The sequence below is a fragment of the Melospiza melodia genome, chromosome 9 (assembly GCF_035770615.1).
Source record: "Melospiza melodia melodia isolate bMelMel2 chromosome 9, bMelMel2.pri, whole genome shotgun sequence".
In the NCBI taxonomy this organism is placed as follows: Eukaryota; Metazoa; Chordata; class Aves; order Passeriformes; family Passerellidae; genus Melospiza; species Melospiza melodia.
This window is the reverse complement of record NC_086202.1, coordinates 34,929,285-34,948,214: the sequence shown is the minus strand read 5'-3', so window position 1 is coordinate 34,948,214 and position 18,930 is coordinate 34,929,285. Positions and strand designations below refer to the sequence as shown.

Below are 18,930 nucleotides of genomic sequence, written 5' to 3'. Positions count from 1 at the left end.
GTCATACGACCTTTATATGTAATTTAATTCTCTGTAGATAAGTTTTTTTATGCTAACAGCAGTTTGTTATGCCAGCAGTAGTACAATGAAAATTAAATTTCATTTGTCTTTCTACCTGTGTTGCAATGGGTAAAAATAATAAATTTTCCTGATTTTTAATCTATACTTTGAACAATGTGGAAAATGCATATAGTATGATTGACGTTTTGCAAATATTAAAATGAATATTATACGTGTTGTGTTAGAAAGTTATGTGGTATTGATTCTCTTAAGTAGTGTGGTAAATATAGTTTTAGGTTATAACAAAATGTTAAAATAGAAACTAAGCTATGTGGGATACTTTTTTTTCTAAAGAAAGGACTCGCACTGAGATAGCAGCCACAGGACACCCAAATCTTTCACAGAAAGAGAATTTACTGCTCCATTATCAGGAGAAACGAACTTCTCCCCACCTCACTCAGGCAGAACGACGCTGTCAGGATTCAGAGGAAGGAGCTGACAGTGCCCAGACAGAATCCTGTGTTTGAATGGAATTTATGCATCATGGATGAGGTGTATGAATATGCAACAGGCTGGTGCTTTTAAGGGTTAATCCTCTGTTAACGTGGCTCCTTTTTCGGTCTTATTTTGCCCAGAAAAGGTACCCGGACTGTCTGTAACTCTTTGTTTCTATTGTCTCATATTGTCCTATTTGAAATTGTCCAAATGATTATTACTGATTTTTTATAACCATTATGTTACTATTAAACTTTTAAAATTTTAAAGCCACGTGATTGGCGTTTTTCACCAACACCAGCTGCTCTGTGTTCACGCACAGGACTGAGATGAAATGTGCAATTTCAGACAGAGCGAATGGGGGTGGTGCGGGCACACCCGGAGCTCTTTACGGCTCCGCCGGGTGTGGCTGGGGGATCCCAGGTTCCCAGCAGAGCTGCAGTGACCCCCAGCGCTCCCAGCCAAAGCTGCACCAAAGCAGAGCAGGGAGCGCTCACAAAGGGCAGCCCCCAGCTCCTTGGGCTGCCCGTGTTATGAATGAGAAGCTTGACTAGGCCAATATACAAGCAGCAATCAATTTATTAATTAATATGGTAAAGTGTGAGCAATACAGCGCTGGGTACAGTGGGGGAAGTTTTCCCTCCAACTGCACACTAATAATTGATGGTTACAGGTATTTATAGGGGTACTCATCAGCTTTTTCAGCAGTTTCTGTTTCCAATCTTTTACTCATCAGCAATTTTTATTCCAAATTTTTACATCACAATTCCATACACTGTTGTGATTTTAATTTCTCAGGATGTATCTGAAAGGAATATCCCCAGATGGTGGTGGTCCAGTTTCCGAAAGAAGAAAGACGACTCCCATCTGGAGGGGTCCAGCTCCCCAGATGTGTGTCCACCTTTTAATTGCAGAGACTCTAAATCCCATAACAGTGATGTCCAGCTTCCCTTTGGTCGAAACCATAAACCCTTGAGGTGATGTTCATCTTCCTTTCTCAAGCTGTTTTTCTCTGCTTCAACAAGGCATGAGATAAGCAAATTTCCTTTATATATATTCCAAAGCTATAGTTTCAAGGATACAAGTAATATTCTAAAATTATACTTCAAAAGGTTATTATTGCAGAGCTTTTTATGGATTAAATGCAAGCAAAAAGCAACATGCTTAACACCCTAATTCCAATGCTCCTAAATCAAGCAGGGTTAATTGCAAACAAAAGATAGGTTCAAAGGCCTTTTTCCATGCTTTATTTTCCTCAGTTATTATTAGAATTTGCAACTATCCCTTTGTTGGTTTCCACACATTTTGCATTCACAAGTCCACACGTCGCCTGTTTGTACCTGACACCAAACACAGCTTTGCATCCCACAGCCATCCCTGCCCAGCAGCACTGGCAGAAGGTCAGGGACACATGCAGAGTGCCACTGGAGTAAGTGTATTTAGATTGTGAATTTATCTCCCCAAGGCATCTCAGAAGTTTTATTTATTAATTGCTTAAAGGTAGCAAGGTCTTGAGATTAGAACAGGTAACAGAGAAAAGTCTGGTTTGGGTCTGTTGTATAAAGTAATGGTGCTAGGATAGAATTGCCTGTGTTTTCTCACGTTTTTAATTTCTTCAAGCAACAAGGACAGATACTGAAAAATCTTCAGTAGCACATGGACAGATTAACCAGCCAGTATCAAAAATGCACTAGTGGATTCTTAAGAAATACAGGGACTGAGCCCCAAGCACTTCAATCCTTCAGGTTTCTCATGTTAGTTAACCTCAAGTGCAATATCAGTTTTGTAGTGCTCATTCCATTCCTTCTCCACCACCTGCTCTGGGCCCTTTTATTTAATCAATCTCTGTCAGCTTTACAAATTCACTAGTTTGAACATTTCTTCCTGTAAGAAGTTTATGATGCTTGCAACAGAAAAAATAGGTCAGACTCTGCCTAAGTTAACAAGTATTTACAGCAATGTTGGCAGAACAGCAACTCTGTGCTTATGTGTAACTTTGAATATTCAAGAGTAAATTTGACATCACCTTTGAAGAATTTGAATGAAATAATGACTCCAACATAAGTTGTGTTTTACACATAATGCTTGCACCACAAGGCTACAGAATTTTGTTTTCTCCCTCAAGAAACACATAACAGCAGGAAAACCAACGCTGCACACTGAAGAGTATTTCGTCTGTATTCCTCCTGTTGTGTCTGTTAGCTTTGTAGATCATTTAACAAAGCTGAAACCATGCAGACAATGAAAATAAGAATTTACGATGGAAAATTCTGTATGACTGAAATGTCACATTCTGTGAATGCCTGAGAATGGATCTGGGGGCAAGTTTCAGGCAGAGAATCAAAAGTGGCTTCACTCCTTTAGTTAGGACACATCAAACTTTTCCTTGTTTGTTTGCCAAGGATGACAAAATCTGGTGAGATATAATGGCTGCTGGCAGCTTCCATGGAATTCATTGGTATCCCAATTAATATTGGTATTTCTTACAAACATTATCTAGAGGAACAAGAAGGAATTTCTGCTGTTTGGGTAAACCCCAATGTCCTGGTGCTGGTCCTTTGTGCTCTGGGTTTGAGGCTGCTGGCAAGGGAGGGCTGAGGAGGTGCTGCTGCTCCTGATGGGTGCTCAGGGCAGGCAAACTGAGCTGCAGCTGCCCGTGCCTCTGGCTCTGCTCACAGCTGCTTGGTCACCTCCCTCACAGCACATCTGGAGTGAAGGCAGCAGGACACCTGTCACCACAAGTGTGTGAATGGACATGGACAGTTTGCTAACCCTGCTCATGCAGCTAAATGTTAATTAAGGTGTCTGAACACCCTGCATCTGCAAAAAGAGGCATACAGTTTCATCCCAAAGCTTTCATTTTACTATTGAAAATGTGGCTCCTAAAGCTGACAGACTGTAGAATCTGCTTTTGCCTCTAATCCTCTCAAATGTTCAGCAACAGATCATTTTTGGAAAAATGCTATTAGTTAAATTTTAATGAAATTACAGGCTTAAATTTTAATGAAATTACAGGCTCAGTGTCACAAGATTATCAAATGATATCACTGAGTGTTGTTGTAGGTGTCAATGCAGCCAAATGTTCTGTTGCATTCTTATTTTAATAAATAATCTTGGCAAATTTGGGCATGTGTGTGCTACTGGATTGGAACCCTTTTCTTTAATACATCTTTACCAGATTTACTGGGTTTTAAACAAAAAGAATGTTCCTGTTTGCAACTGGTTTACCCACACATCTCCTACATTTTTATGAAAACAAAAGGTAAATGGATATGCATTCAATACCCAACTACACTGAGTATCATAGGAAAATGCTACTTGGGCCAAAATCACCCTCCTGGTAGGTTTATTAATGAGATTTGGCTTTTACAATACATCTGCAACACCACAAAGAGTAATATTCTTTCCACCTGTGTGAAAGTAAAATAGGCATCTGGCTCCCATTCTGTATTGCTTCATTTTTGTCCCCATTCTGAGCACAGATGTTGGTATGGAGACCCTGATTCACTCACCTTTTGTATGCTTCAAATCTTAAATTACATGACTTTTTGTTTGATTTATTTTCCAGTTTGTTGGAGTCTTTTCCCCCTTAAAAGCAATATCTGCACCCTGTTTAAAACAGTTGTGGTTAAAAGCTGTTATTTTGCTGAGTTTTACAGGCTATTTTCCACATTGTCACTACAGAGAGGAATTATGACATTGGGTGGCATCAGCAGTGCACCTTGTGTTAGTACCTCCAGATCAGCAGAAGCTTTAGGAATGAAATCAGGTCGTGGTCAGTTATGAAAAAAACCTTAATCAGAAAATCTCCCTTTTGGTTAGTCACATTTATGCTTTAAATCTGTTTAAATTTAAATCAAACTTTAAATCTGTTTGCAGTATTGGCTGGTTGCAACTGTCCTGGGTAAATGACCACTTTAATTGTTACTATGCCTCAGAGACAGATCCCAGTAATAAACCTTCCCAATTCTGCAAAATCAAATATTTGTACATTTTGAATTGCAACACCTTGAATGAAGGAAAGCTAAAACTCAGTAACAAATAGAATAAAACCAACTTTATTTATGCTTCATTTATTTATTCAGTCTTTGGTTATCTCACCTGAAGATTTTTCTTACATTTCCCATGCAAGAAAAATCTGCCAGGTGAAAACTTTAAAAGATAGTTTGAAGCAAAATCTGGAGCAATGGAGGTCCTGAGATTTGTGTAAATCTCAAGAACTAAGTTCAGGAATTTCAGTAATTGCTATTTCATTTCTGACACTTATGGCAATATGATTAATTTTGCAATTTAAACTCCCAAACTACTAATTTCATACTGCATGGTTTCTCAGTGGGAATGAGAATTAGTGCCTTGTAAGCAGGCTGTTTTTAAGAGTCATCTCTTTAGATAATATTATTTTTTGTTTGTATAAAATTATGCCTTAGGGATTCAATATAATTCTGACAAGGTTGATTAAATAATAATGTACAAATATGAAATATATTAACTCAGTGCTTCTATTAGAAGTAAATAGAATGAAATTACTAATTACTGGGCTTACTTACAGATAATAACTGAAACCAAATGGAGAGTCAGAATATTTGAATGTGCCCTCCTAAAAATTAGAGTTATTTCTGAACTGTTTCAAGTGAGGGCTAACATCAAAAGTTATTGCAGGAGCATGAAATTTTGTTAAAGAATCTGATTATAAAATTTTCCTTTGCCTAGCTGAATTGAAATAATTTTAGAAAACATGACGAGGTCTCTACTGGTGGGCACAGGGATGTGTCTGAGGTCCTGTGTTTGGTCAGACAGCCTATCCATGCCCTGCTGCCATTCTGGGGTACATTTACGCACTCTCCAGTTGGGAATTTTTCATTTGCCTTCTGTGGGAGTGAAATCCAGGTATGTGGGAAGGGTGAATCGCCCAGGTTCCTTACCTGGATGATCACTGGCCAAGACTGGGATTGTCTTCACCCAACGCAGATATGAGTACCGTATTTGATTTAAAATTTGCTTTGTTTTCATGGGTATCCCATTTGATTAATTTTAAATGTGTTTGCCAGAAGTGCAGTGTGTCAATAGGTCTAGCTCTCATTCACAGCTGTGAAATCCTGCCCGAAGTTTTATAGCAGAAGATAAAAAAGCAGAACCTCGTCTGGTGAATCAAACTGGAGGGGCAATCATGGGAGACCGGAACAACCCAGTACCTGAAAAAACAGTGTCCATCGGGAGGGAGGATACGTGAACGCTGACATAAAATGATTTTAAATCAACCCTAACAAATAGGCTTAGTGCGCAGGTTCCTTCTGTGAGCTAATTACCGTCACGGGGCGAAGGAAGAGCGGCGGGACCGCCCCGGGGGCAGGAGCAGGGACAGGGGGAGCCGAGACCGAGATCCCGCTCGGGCTCCCGCAGGACAGAGCCCCGCTCTGTTCCGCCCCTCAGGTCAGGATCCCTCCCCTCAGGTCAGCGCCACCCGTCGGGTCCCCTCAGGTCAGACCCCTTCCATCCCCTCAGGTTCCGCCCTTTTCCCCTCAGGTCAGACCCCCTCCATCCCCTCAGGTTCCCGCCCTTTTCCCCTCAGGTCGGACCCCCTCCATCCCCTCAGGTTCCCGCCCTTTTCCCCTCAGGTCGGACCCCCTCCATCCCCTCAGGTTCCGCCCTTTTCCCCTCAGGTCAGACTTCCTCCATCCTCTCAGGTTCCCGCCCTTTTCCCCTCAGGTCAGACCCCCTCCATCCCCTCAGGTTCCCGCTCTTTTCCCCTCAGGTCAGCCCTGGCCCGGGTGGGTTGCCATGGCCGGCTCCAGGTACGAAGGAAGAGCGCTTGTCCTGTGGGAGGGGAAGGGGCGAAGGGAAGGCAAGCAGGGAGCTGGGCGTGTTGGAAAGCAGGTGTGCTGTGTATTCAGGACACTGAGAAGGCAGACGGCTCCTTCAGTGTGGAAACTGGGGAGGATTTCGGGCCAAAGAGGGATATGGATGTCCCCCCCCCCCTTACTGAGGAGAGAATGTGGCTCAGACCGGTGTTTTTGGGTACTCTGGTGTATCCTGGACCTGGCTGCCTTTTGCTCAGAACTTTGAGCATTTCACACTGACTTTCTGTGGCATGAATGGTATGAGTATGTAAGTAGGCAAAAATATATTTTTTACAGGGGTTTTGGGAGGCCTCTTTTAGTATAGTGGCTTCTGCTTTCGTCCATTCTGCCAGGGAAATGAGCACAGTTGCCCCTGCTGCCCCATTTTTGGTGTATTAGTACAAACACTCCTCTCAGCCTTGCCAGCAACAGCCTCAGCAACATCTGAAAATGCTTTCAGGGTCTTTTGTAGGATAGTGCTTATTTTTATTGGGATGGCAAGAACCTTGTCCAAACCCTGCTAATTCTGACTGCTGCCATGAAGTTACCACAGCTTTTGAAGCAATCCCTCTTAATAAGCGCCCAGAATTCGAAGCAGCTCCTCTCCAGTTGTGAGAGGGGTCTGAACATTGGTGTCTAGCACTGATTTAGACACTTTTAGCCTTTTAAAGCATCCCCACATCCAGCCCTTGATAAGTGGTTGAAGTCTGTGGGATACCTGGAGTTTCTAAGAGGTTTTTCTGATGGATTCTACAGTATATAAATTAGTTTTAGGTGTTTGCTTAAACAGCTGAATCCCATTCCTCATTTGATAACTCAAAATGATGGGTCAAAAATCTTCAAATAAAATGAGCATTTTTAACACCTCTTCTTAGTGAGTTTATCAAAACAAAGAGGGTTGCTGCTCACCTCTAGAGCAATTTGCTTCATAAATAAAACACTGATGCAGTTACAAAGATCTGATGGTTAGAAAAGTGCAATAGGGATCATTTACATAAATCCACTTGTCTGTATTGACCTTTGCAGTGAAGTGAACTGTGGTTTTGTTCTTAACTTTCAAATAATGTTCATGAGGTAAATGACAGAGCTAAGGAATGCTGAGAAATACCAACTGCAAGTGGTGAGATTTATTCTTGCACTGCATGATACAGTTTTAATACAGTACTCAGAAAATTAAATCTTACTCCAGCAGCTTTCTTAACTGTCTGTTGTTGTTCATATCTTCTAAATTCATGAGTTGCAGGTGAGAAAAGAAGGATTTTTTCAGAGTTTAAGCTTCAAATATGATCATGCGAGGAATGAATGATGAATAAATTTGTAAGCTTAATATGGCAATACCACGTACATTTCTCCACAATAAATTATTATATAATCTAGGAAAGTCTGCTTAGTTTATATTAATAATATTTGATGCTTTTGCATCCACAACCCCTTTTTGCTGCATTCCTTCTCTGCATCTCTAAGTGCAGAAGACACTTTTGAAATCAGTTGGCCATTGCATGACAGGGTTTAAATGTGATTTTTTTCCTGTTCCTCGCAACTGTTTCAGTACTATTATGTATGCTCAGGTATTTTTATTTCTTTTTTTTTTTTTTTTCCTTCTCTCTTCTGTGTACTCACGATGTGCTCCTTCCTTAGGTTTGGGTGTTTTTCCCCTCGTTCCTTGTTGAGTCTCCCCAGTGCTGTTAGTGCCAGCCTGAGGCTGTCTGTGCCCTTTTTACCTCTAATCAACCACAAACAGCCACAGTGCTTTGGCTGGGATTTTCCAAAATGAAAATCCAGCCTGACGTCGTGCAGACATTCAGACTGAGTGATCTAAGGCCTCCAGTCTCCAGCAGAATGGATGCAAACCTTGAGCAGCCTCTGCCTTTTGGGAGTTTTAGGAGGGTTTTCTTGTTCTGTGTGTATTGTATCTAATTTGCTCTGTGATTAGCAGAGCAAATTAGCAGATTAGCAAAACTTAACTCATATCCATTTATAAATGTCTGCCTTGGTGGAAAATCTTACAAATGGGGGATCATCAATCTGGAAGTGTGTTCTGAGCGTTTTGTGAAGGTGCATGAAGGAGAGGTACTCATCTGTATTTGAGTGTGGATTTACAACCACACTTTGCTTTCCCCTTTCCCCTTTCCCTTCTCACATTCAGCCCAAACCTCACGGGTTTCTGAGGAATTGCCTTCCCCGGCGTCGCTGCAGGTTCCCGAAGCTCTGTGAAGACCTGCTGGGCCGTGGGCTCGGCTGTCTCCAGGTGACCCTCCCAGCAGAGGCGCTGCCGTTTCGGGAGGAGCTCGGGGCCGCGCTGCCCTCCCGCTTTGTCCCTTCCAGCCGGGACCGACGGCGGCTTCGCAGCCTCGCTGTCCCTGCCCCGCAGCGCGGCTGCCTCAGGTGGGGCTCTCCGCAGAGCTGTCCCGGCTGCTCCCTTCCCTGGAGCCCTGCTTCAAAAGGTAAGACTGAACGACAGCGTGGGCAACTTTCCTCTCCGTGGCGGAAGCACATGAAGCTGTAAATGGAGCTGGAGCTGTTTGATAAGACAATCTCTCCAAAAGTTAAAAAAAAAAAAAAAAAGGGTTTCTTGGCCAGCTTTAAAAAAAAAAAACAAACCCAAAAACCTTTTAAATATTATTAAAAAAATTTCTGAATATTCTAAATATTTTAATCATCGTGGTCTGTTATCAAGCCAGTAGCTGAAGTTGTGCAGTGTGTTTGCCTATTTTCCGAATAAGTGAAAAAGAAAAATTAAATGGCTGGGTTTCTTGGCCAGCTTTCAAAAAAAAAAAAAAAAAAAAGCCAAAAAAACTTTTAAACATGATTAAAAAAAATTCTGAATATTCGAAATATTTTAATCGTCGTGGTCTGTTATCGCTTCAATCCAGTAGCTGAAGTTGTGCAGTGTGTTTGCCTATTTTCCGAATATGAGAAGCCGTTTTGGAAGATTGGAAAAGGAAGGATAAAATGTGGCACGGATGCTATTGTTTAAGGAAGTTTAGCTTGCCTCCTGGTACTTTGCTGGATGCTGCACCTGACTGAAGGAAGGTTTGTGTAAATGTGTGTTTATCCCGCCTCAGTGGGAAAATAATGAGTTACTGCACAATTTTATACCACTTTTTAAAAATTCCAAAATATTTTAAAAAAAGTTATTATAAGAGAGGGCCAAAGGAGAGCTGTTATATTCAGTGTAACATTGTGTACATTTCAAAACCCTTTTCTGTTAGGTAAAATTGAAGACAAGAGCTGTGTTCAGACCTAGGGAAGCCCAGAGATAACCAGCAGCAAAGAACTGGGCCTTGTGACAGGCATTTGGGAGGAAACCACAGTGAACTCTTACTGTTTTCTCCTGCTTCAAACCCATTGATGGATGTTGGGAAATTAATTCCCCTTGGAACACAGTTTGGTTGTTTTTTCTTAAGACTGCACTTCAGCCAGATGGGGCTTTGGGGTTGTGTTGGGCATGTCTGTAAGCAGTGGGGAAGAAGAAGAATACTGTTCTAGAATGCTAAAGCACTGTTCAGGTCACTGGACAAAACAAATAATACAAACATTTATAACACTTACATCTGTTAGTTACATAAAATGGTACGTGGTGGTGAAGCATCCTGGGGTAGGAAAGAACCACATCTCTTGGCAAAATCAGCTCTCCAAAGAGAAGGAACCCTGGCTTTTTACCTCTTTGCAGCTGAGACACATTTTTAAGGCCAAACAGCAGAGTGTAGTGTTGTCATAGATAACTGTCAGCAAATAGCAGCAAGGGGAAATGGGGAACTGTATTTAAAATAAATAACATTTGAAATCTTTTAGTAGCACCTCATGGAATTTCTGTCATTGTCTATTATTTCAATGAGTTGAACAATATCCTATTTTTAGTGGAAGGTCAACTTGAACTTTATTTGAGCCGGGTCTCTGGTTCTGAGCACAGATAGGAGCCCTTCAAATGTGATAACAAAAGGGAGGGCTTGGAGCCAGACCTCCTTAACCTATCATGAGGGGCTCAGATAGCCATCCCTGTCAGCTGTGTGCCCCTTCAGTGGAGGAGGCCTTGCTCTGGCCTCAAACTGCCCCAGTGAAAGTAGCACTGGGGCTCATGGGGAAGGATTTTGGGGTGGAAGGATTTTGGGGTTTTATTTAAGAGTTTAAAATAGGTTCAACAAATATTAATTTTTTTTGTCTTTCTGGCCTAAGCAGCATTACTTTAATTCTGCTGTCGCCCACAGTGGTGCACATGCAGTGGAGCTCCTCTGGTGAGGGAGATGATTTGGTTTGGTTTGCTGGCAGTGAGATACTGGCAGGTCCCCAGTTTCCATGCCAGACTTCAGTGGGAAGGTGCTGCCTGCAGGGGCTGCAGGTTTAGGGCAGTAACACGTTTTTTGGGTGGCTGTTGGTTGGGAAACAGTGCAGGGTGGCAGCAGAAAGCAAAGTGCAGCTGCTCAGGCTGTGGATTCCCACTGCTGCTGGAACATCTGGAATCTGTTGGTGCTGCAGCTGCCTGAGGTGTGTGCATTCACCAGAGGACATGTCAGGGAGAGGATTTCTGACCTTCCTAGGAATGAGCAATGCCAGTGTCAGGGGAGCCCTAGCATGGGAGCAAGGAATGGAGATGATTCTGTGGGTTTATAGTGTAAATTGTTTCTGGAAATGTTCTGCTCTCCTCAGCCTGCTTTTTGGCCTCAGGTGAAGAAAGTGAGGGTGAGGTGCTTCAGTTGTGGTTTTATTCCAGGGCTCTGCCACTGGCATTCTCTCTGATCTGGAGGAATTCATTTTTCCTCTGGGATTCTGTTTCCTGATGTGACAGTGGAGCAGCACCTCTGCTTGAAGCAGTGCTTTGACAGACAGCACTGTAGGGAAAATAATCATGATTACTAAACAAGGAAAAGAGAGCTTGTTCTGAATGTTATAAACCTGGGAAAAATCTTAAATTTTCATCTCACTAGGTATAGGAAAGTATTCATGAGGCAAGTTTGTTGAGGTGTGATGCTTTATCCCACCTCAAAAGTTTTTTGTTTTTTTTTCATAAACCTTAATAAAACCTTTTAATGCCACTAGGTTAATCAGAAACCATTGCTTGCCATGGGGATTCTCCAATATTCACAAAGAACTAGGCTTATGCTGTTTTCTTGCTAGATTGTCTGTAAGGTTTGATGTATCACATTATTTATGCTGAGAACTGTGTTGAAGAACTTGGTGGAAGTCTTATTTTCTTTTGAATTTTTGCTGCTCTTCAGATGTGGATTGAGAAAGTGCTCTAGGGAGATAGTAAACACAGGCAGAATTGAAATGCAAAAAAGAAGTGCTGTGTTTTTCTGGTTTTAATTTTTGGGGCTAACATTAAAAAAATCTTCCAGTTGCTTCATTGCCAACCTTCACCTAAATGCAAAGCCTATTTAAATAAAGGGGCTTTCAGTGAATAAATGTTATTAATGGATCTGAATCTTTCCACCTTCTCCAGCTCCCCTTTTTGGTGTCTGTGCCTTAGTAATGTTTCTTGTTGCTAGTGGTAAGAAATGATGAAAGCTGAGATGGTGATGGGGTAGCCTGTCAGCTTTGTGTGGAGATTTCAATAATTTAGCAGGTGCTTTACAGACTTTACCTGGTGTTAGATGGGCCAGGTGTCAGAGATCCTGCTCCATTCCAGAGCATGCTCTGGCCTGCAGAGTACAGCAGCCTGGACTTTTCTTTGCCTGAGCTAGAAGATTTTAGCATCCTGAGTGTCTTATTTTGTGTGTCAGCTAGAGAATGAAAGGAAAATGCAGTAATTGTTTTTTTGTGGCTTCCATGAAGTCTGATTTGCACTTGCTGTACTGACTGTAGCAAAAAGGCTGAAAAGTTTTATTCCCAGAGTGCTGTTGTAACAACTAATAAAGCTGTATAGGAAATACTGAAATTAAGAACAAATAATAAAAAAAATTCTGTTATATATTCTCAGCAATGTTTCATATCTTGGAAATCCTCAGGTGCCCTGTCTATATATATATCTTGGTAAAAAATACAAATCCTGACTACTTTAACTTTTCTTCATTGTTTAGAAGGCAATAGGCCTTTGCATTTTCTGAAACTGCCAGGATAATAGATTGTGTGTCATTGTAGGGCACCATACAATAGAAAAAAAACAACAGAGAAAACAAATTTGGTGCCAAGTCCCTGGGTGAGAGCTTTGTGAATCCCTTTGCTGTCCAGTTCAGGAGGCCGAGAGCGAGTCACTGCCTCCACACTGGAGCTGGCACGCAGTCAGAATGCATGGCAAAAGGGTTCCTGTGCTGGAAATTCCAGGAGCAATCACTGCAAGTGTAAGTGATTTCATGCCTTGTGCCATCCAATTGTTGGAAACCTTTCCAGCCCTGACCTTTGCTGCCAGGCTCGTGCTCCAGTGTACAGCTTTAAGGATGCCCATCCCCCTGGCAGCCTGCGTGCTGTCAGTCACCCTGAAATACACTGGGAGCCTGTCGGGCAGTGCCTGCAGATGCCTCAGAGCCCACAGGCAGCCAGGGCACTGCCACTGGAGTGCCTAGCACAAGGGAATTCCATAGACAGTGCTTTAGTGCTGCTTTTGGACCATATGTTTGCTAGCATAGGTGAGTGATGATGCACTGTTGGCTTTCTAACAATCTGGCAGCGAGTGGATTCTAGAGTACAGGGTTTCTAATTTATGCAGAATGGCTTTGGCTCCGCTTTCTGACACTTGGTAGTTTCTGTCTGTGTAAGGGCACTTACAGATTCTAAAAAAAGCTGCAGGTGCTGTGTTCACGTTGCATTGGAGGGATAGAGACTTTGGCTGCTTTTCTTACTACACCAACAGACTCCATAGTTCTGACATCTGATGAAAAGACAGAATTTCCATGGTCCTGAGGTTGGTAGCGTGTGGTACTGCAGTGTGCTGGTTTTCTGGCTGTGGTGGGACACAGCTGTGTCTTGTAACACATGCTTAACATCCTGAGTGTTGTGAGAGCTGCTGGTGTGCAGGGCTGAGATTGCCTCCTGTGGAGGTTAATCTGACTGAGTGTGAGGTTATTCAGCCTTCTACCAAAACATCTCAGGCAGAGCCCCTGCTGTACTTAGGGGGATGTTGTGCTGCAGCAGACAAATGCATTAAAAAAAAGAAAAAAGAAAAAAGGAAGGGTGGAGTGTTGATTTGCCCTTTTTTCCTGAGGCAAACATCAGGTTTTGTCATCTTAATGAATATGATGTAGAAGGACAGAGGTTCACTTAGTAAGTGGAAATGCCAGAGAAAATCCCAGGATGATCTTTACTGGCTGTTTATTTTTCTTTCTATCACCTCTTAGCCTTAGTTAAAAAGAAATAATTAAAGAACCCAATTGAAATATTGATTAGCTTATATGGTATATAACAGCAAGGAGAGCTTGGTAAGCTAAAAATATGTAGTCAGATTATCAAAATAATTGAAGGTCTTGTGGTGTTCACTGCATTGGCTTGCAAAACTGTTTCTGTCTTTTCAGAAACAAAAGGAAGTTTCAGGAAGCATTAGAATTTTACCTAAAAATATTGCTGGAATCAGCAAGTGAGCCCTTAAGTGGGTTATTTATATCTTAGAATATAATTGAAATTTTCAGAGACAATAGTTTTTGCAATTGACTTTCAGCTGATGACTCAAGGCTAAAAGCTATTATTGGCTTAACTGCCTTTTGAACTCAGGGCTCAAGCAAAGGATGAAAATGCTGATGTTGGACAGTGTGCTGAGGGCAAGGAACAAACAAACAAGCAAAAACCTCAGAACAGCCCAGAGTAGGGAAAGTCATGACACATGGATTCACATTTTTTCTGACCTGCAAAGATGGGGTTGGGTTGGTAATACTTTCCAAGTTTGGGAGTGCTCTGTGGTGGGGTTCTGGAGCACTGTAGTCCTTTAGTAACAGAAATTGACTTTAGTTACCATACATACTCATCTGCCAAAATTTAGAAAAGACCTGATGATTGCAGATAGCATGTAGCAGAGGAGATAGTGCTGTGAGAATGGAGAGCAAGCAGCAGAAAAGTTGAATTTCTCCATTTTGAGTAAAGCAGGTGCTGACACCCTTGATAGAAATGAAGGAATTGTGGGGAAGCCACTGCAAGGTTTAAAGTGTATCTGCAGAAAAATAACCTGAGTCAGCTCGTGGCTTCTTTAGGGCAGCTCCCATCCTTTACCTGTCCCCTTGTCCCTGATGTGTGTCTGAGCAGGAAAAATGCCCAGCACTGTGGATCCCTGCCACCTGTTTGCAGCTGCTGTGGTGGATTTCAGTCAGGGCCCATATTTTGGGAGACTTGTGAAAATATCGAAGATGAGGGTTGGTAACCAACACCATCATAAATATTTATTATTTTTCCTAATGTGAATAAAAAGCAGATTCGTTGCAATATTGGCCAAAGATGTAGAAAACCAGTGGATTGCAGGTGGCAGAAAAGGATGTACCTTACCCAGAGTGTGGAGTGGTGTGGTGTGATGCAATCCCAGTGAAGGATCTTGTTGAATGAAAAGGTTTTTGGTTCAAGGGTGGACACAGGGAAACCAGCTCAGGAGCTTCTGTTTGAAAGTATCTACATGTTAAATGTGTAAAATATGGGCAGTTAATTTGCTCTGACATTTCTAGAGTTCTCTTTCCATTCATATCTGTGGAAGGATAAGTGGTTCTTTCTGGTCAGTCTTATCTCAGATTTCTTTCTCTTTTGGCTCAGAATTAAAACTGCAAAATCAGTTCATTCCATATGCTGTTGCCTGCCTGGATGCAGCTGAATTTGTGCCACTAGTATAGTTTGTAATTAAAGAAAAAGTTGCCACTTGTGTAACCTTTAATAAGAATGGCAAAACTCTAATTTGCTTTATACCTTAATTCTTTAATTATTGCTCATACTATCTTTGCTTGTAAGTGAAATGTGGATAACTCTCTGCATTTCTACACCCCTTGCTGCAGGAACCCAGAACGTGTTTTGTTTATTTTCTAACCCATACTGTGTTTTATGAAATCACTGCCAGGTTCACTGCAAGGTGACAATATATCTCTTCAGCCTGCACAATTGCAGTGCCTCGTTACTTCATTATGCAGCAGCAGTGCTTGGAATAAGTCTTGCTTAAAAAGGACAGATATCCATTATTTGTGTATTTGAAGTCTGTATTGGCTAAAAAGGCTTTGCCAAGCTGTGTTTTGTAAGAAGCTGAGTTACTGCAAAATCTAAAGTCTTTTATTTTGGGACAATAATGGGTTGCAATCCAGCTAAAGCAGTTGTAATTCTTTGTTGGCACACACACATTTCAGGCTAATGGCCTGAGCCATGGCCCAGTGAACCTGGTGGAAACTATTAATTCACATCAGTAGATTCTGCATCAAGTTCCTAATGAATGATTTATTCACTTTAAAGACCTTACTTGGCTTTACTTCCATCTTATTGACTTCAGTAATAGGCTTTCTCAACTTAATCTGTCTTGACACTTAAAAAATATTTGTTTTTGCAGGGTATAAAATAACAAAATGTTTCCCTTTTCCTGCTGTTAATTTCCAGAAATTTTAAGGACTGCTGTATGTGCTTTTTGTTGTTAAGGTGTTTATTATATAACCCCTGTAATTTGGCACGTGGAATAAGATAACATATTGTGCACATAGCATTGTGATAAATTCAGTAATGGAATTTAATGTTTTTGCTTCAAAGATCCTTTCTGGACTAGTAGAAGATGTTATTTAATGGTATTGTAATTGAATTATCTTTGTATTTTTTTTAACATGTGGTCAGTTAATCTGTGAGTGAACATAAGGAGTTATATGTACTTTAAGTCTATGATTTTACAGATTATGTGACTATCAGTGTATTTTTTTAACGGTTTAGAAATGGGGAATTGGGAAAGTTAATTGTATTTCTTGAGATCAGATTCTGTTATGAAACAAGTGTGTACTCACATAGGTGGTCTCTGGGCTCTGACACAAGGCAGTGAGGCTTGTAGTCATGGTTAATATTGGCTTATTGCACTTCTCTTGTTTTGTACCCAGGTGAAATGTCAACAAAAGCGCCCAACATTAAACTGAAAATTGATCCTCGGAATCTGCAGATCCAGACCTTCACAGTGGAGAAATTACTGGAACCACTGATAATTCAGGTATTTTACAGTTGCACAAAGTAAGCTGGATAACCATAAAGGGAGGGAATAAAGGCTGAAGAACTTTTGACTGAAGACATTATTCTGAGAGTCACACCCACAGCTCTTCTGCACTTGCACTTGGCTCAGGAGCTCCCCAGGGCTCTGCCTTCCAGGTTTGGGCATTCATTTGGTCACTTCCAGCTTTGCCCCCAGTCTGTCCTAGTAAATGCTGCATGTTCTAGCTGGTCTCTTGCACAGTGTTACCCTGGAGATGCTTAAATGTAGAATACACTGCAAATTCAATTCCAATGTGTGATGTAAGTAATTCTTTAAAAAGAAAGTTGTATTTTCCCCTTTGAAGCTTTGCCTCGCCCATTTTTTTTTTTTAATATTTTCTTCCCTTACTCAGTTTTCCTGTCTGGAAGATTACTTTCCTCAGAAAGTGACCTTTTCTTTTCTATCATGACTTTATTTCCAGCTACTATTAACTGAGCTGCCTCTCTCTCATTTTGTCTGCCTTTCTTTATTTATTTTTGCCTGGATGTGACTGATGTTGTGAAAACCCTCAGTTAACAGGTCAGTGATTTGTGAAAGTTGTTGAGGATATGTGGATGGTCACAAAATTAGTTTCAAAGTAGTAAGAATAGATGTCTTGATAGACTGAATTTAAAAACCTCCTACAGACCAGTAGCTCAGACTGTGCTGAGGCAGCTGCAGCACCCGTGGGTGTTCTTAGAGGGGTAAAGAAAAGTAAATTTTGGTTTGAGTTTGGCAGGATCAAAGAAACCTGACAAAACAAAGAAAGTGCAGATCCAGAATAAAACAAAGAAACCATCTAAGCTTTGTGTTTTTTTTCCCTCCCAGCTCTTCTCAACCATTGAAAAGCTTGAGCCTGTTCACTTGGAAATGCTTTGGCTCTAAGAGAGTATTTTGACTGTCTTTTCCCTCTCTTAAGCCTAATGCTTTGCTTGTTTCATACCTGTGGAAGGAAAGCTTATGTTTTGAGTGGACCCTTCAAAAGAAAATGTTAAAAGTATAAGAACAGGGATTAAAGTTCATACTTAATGAAAGGTGATTGAAAGGCTGGAAAGATGATAAATGAAAATTAGTCTGTCCTTAGAAAGAGACCAGTCACAGATAAAATGATGTTCTTGCCAGATTCACTTTAGCAACTGCTGCTTGGAATGCAATTTAACTTTATTTTGAGATTCCTGTTGTAATTTATTTATTTAATAGTCTTGCACTGCTGTGGCAGGAAAGAAACAGTGGAAGTGCTTGAGGTTCTCTGAAGTCTGTCCTAGCCAGGTATGCTCAGTGTGAGGGCAGTCCTTGGATTAACAGCATCAGTACAGGAAAATCCTGAGGCAGAGCCAGCCTGGCAGTACCTAGGAAGCCCTTGTGGCAATAGCTGCAGATCACTTGCTGAATTAACCCTCTCTCTTCCCTGCCATGTGAATTGGCAGTGCTGATTGCTGTGAAACTCTGAAAGTAGTACAGCAGCTGTTCTGTGTAAAACCTCTCTGAGCTGGCAGCTTCTCTCTCCCTGGAATACAACACTGTCCCTAAATTGCCCTGGGTGTATCCCCCTGTCTGTGGCCTTTGTTGTATTCCAGCTGTTTGGAGGATGTTAGTTGTGGAAGGAAGGCTTCTCAGTCTGGTTCTCAACCAGTGCATCTGGCACACCAAAGAAGGTACTTGGACAAGTTAGCATGGTTCAGCTGACACAGTGTGTGGAAAATCCCTGCATTGTGGAGTCCCTTGGATCACTGATGGAAACCAGGCAAGTTGGAAGGCTTGTATCTGTCATCCACACCACAGATGCTGGCTCACAGGGAAAGCACACACTGTTGGTTTAGTTCTATATGCTGAGTTTACTTTCTGCTCACTGGGTGGGATTAGCCAGTGTTTATTTGTGTATAACACAAATGCACTGGATTTGAAACAGTGGACAGGGGTTCTGCTGCTGTCATTAGATCAGAGTTCCTGTCTTGGTTTTCCTAAATGTCTGGGGATTGGCACTGAGTTACACTGAACTACATTGTTAACAAAAAAGAATGTTTTATGATTGATGCTTAAAAATATTTTCTATATTAAAATAAAGGTGAACCAAATACTGTGATACTCAAGGTATCAAGACATTGCTTCCTGAACTACTGCAGTATTGAGAGATTGTCTCAAAGTGCTGCCAATAACTGAATATAGCATTGGAAGAGCTGCTTCAGAGGTTCCTAGAAACTTAGTTTTGGCATAACCAAATACCCACCCTTCAGCCTGATAACCAATGGCAATACCAGGCAGCAGTGGCACGAGGCAGCCCTGTAAATGTGGAGGCACATGGCCTGGAAAATGGCTGAGAGGCTCCTTTAGCACAACTGTGCCTTTGCACAGCTGTGTTGTTCCTGCCAGGGCTGGGGATCTCTGTGCAGGGCAACAATGACACACTGTGTTAGTCTGTGCTTCAGTTCTTTCTGGGTAGGATTGCATAAAGTTTTTACATTCCTCCTTGGGGTTCTGTGTTAGAGAATTCAGAGTAGTTTTTCTGTT

At 41.6% G+C, this 18,930-nt stretch overlaps 1 protein-coding gene across 2 annotated transcripts in view; it reads left to right on the top strand.

Annotated features, from left to right (window-relative positions):
* The first annotated feature begins 8,656 nt into the window (after positions 1-8,656).
* Positions 8,657-18,930, top strand: part of CTNNA3 (catenin alpha 3) — a 429,736-nt gene continuing 419,462 nt past the window's right edge. Inside the window, exons 1-2 of one of the 2 annotated variants that reach the window (XM_063164177.1) lie at positions 8,657-8,776; positions 16,298-16,404. In XM_063164177.1, the coding sequence (XP_063020247.1) occupies positions 16,303-16,404 (102 nt within the window). In that variant the 5' untranslated portion in view covers positions 8,657-8,776; positions 16,298-16,302. Of the gene's footprint in view, positions 8,777-12,763; positions 12,896-16,297; positions 16,405-18,930 lie in introns of those variants that run through there. The other variant, XM_063164176.1, reaches the window with a different exon arrangement.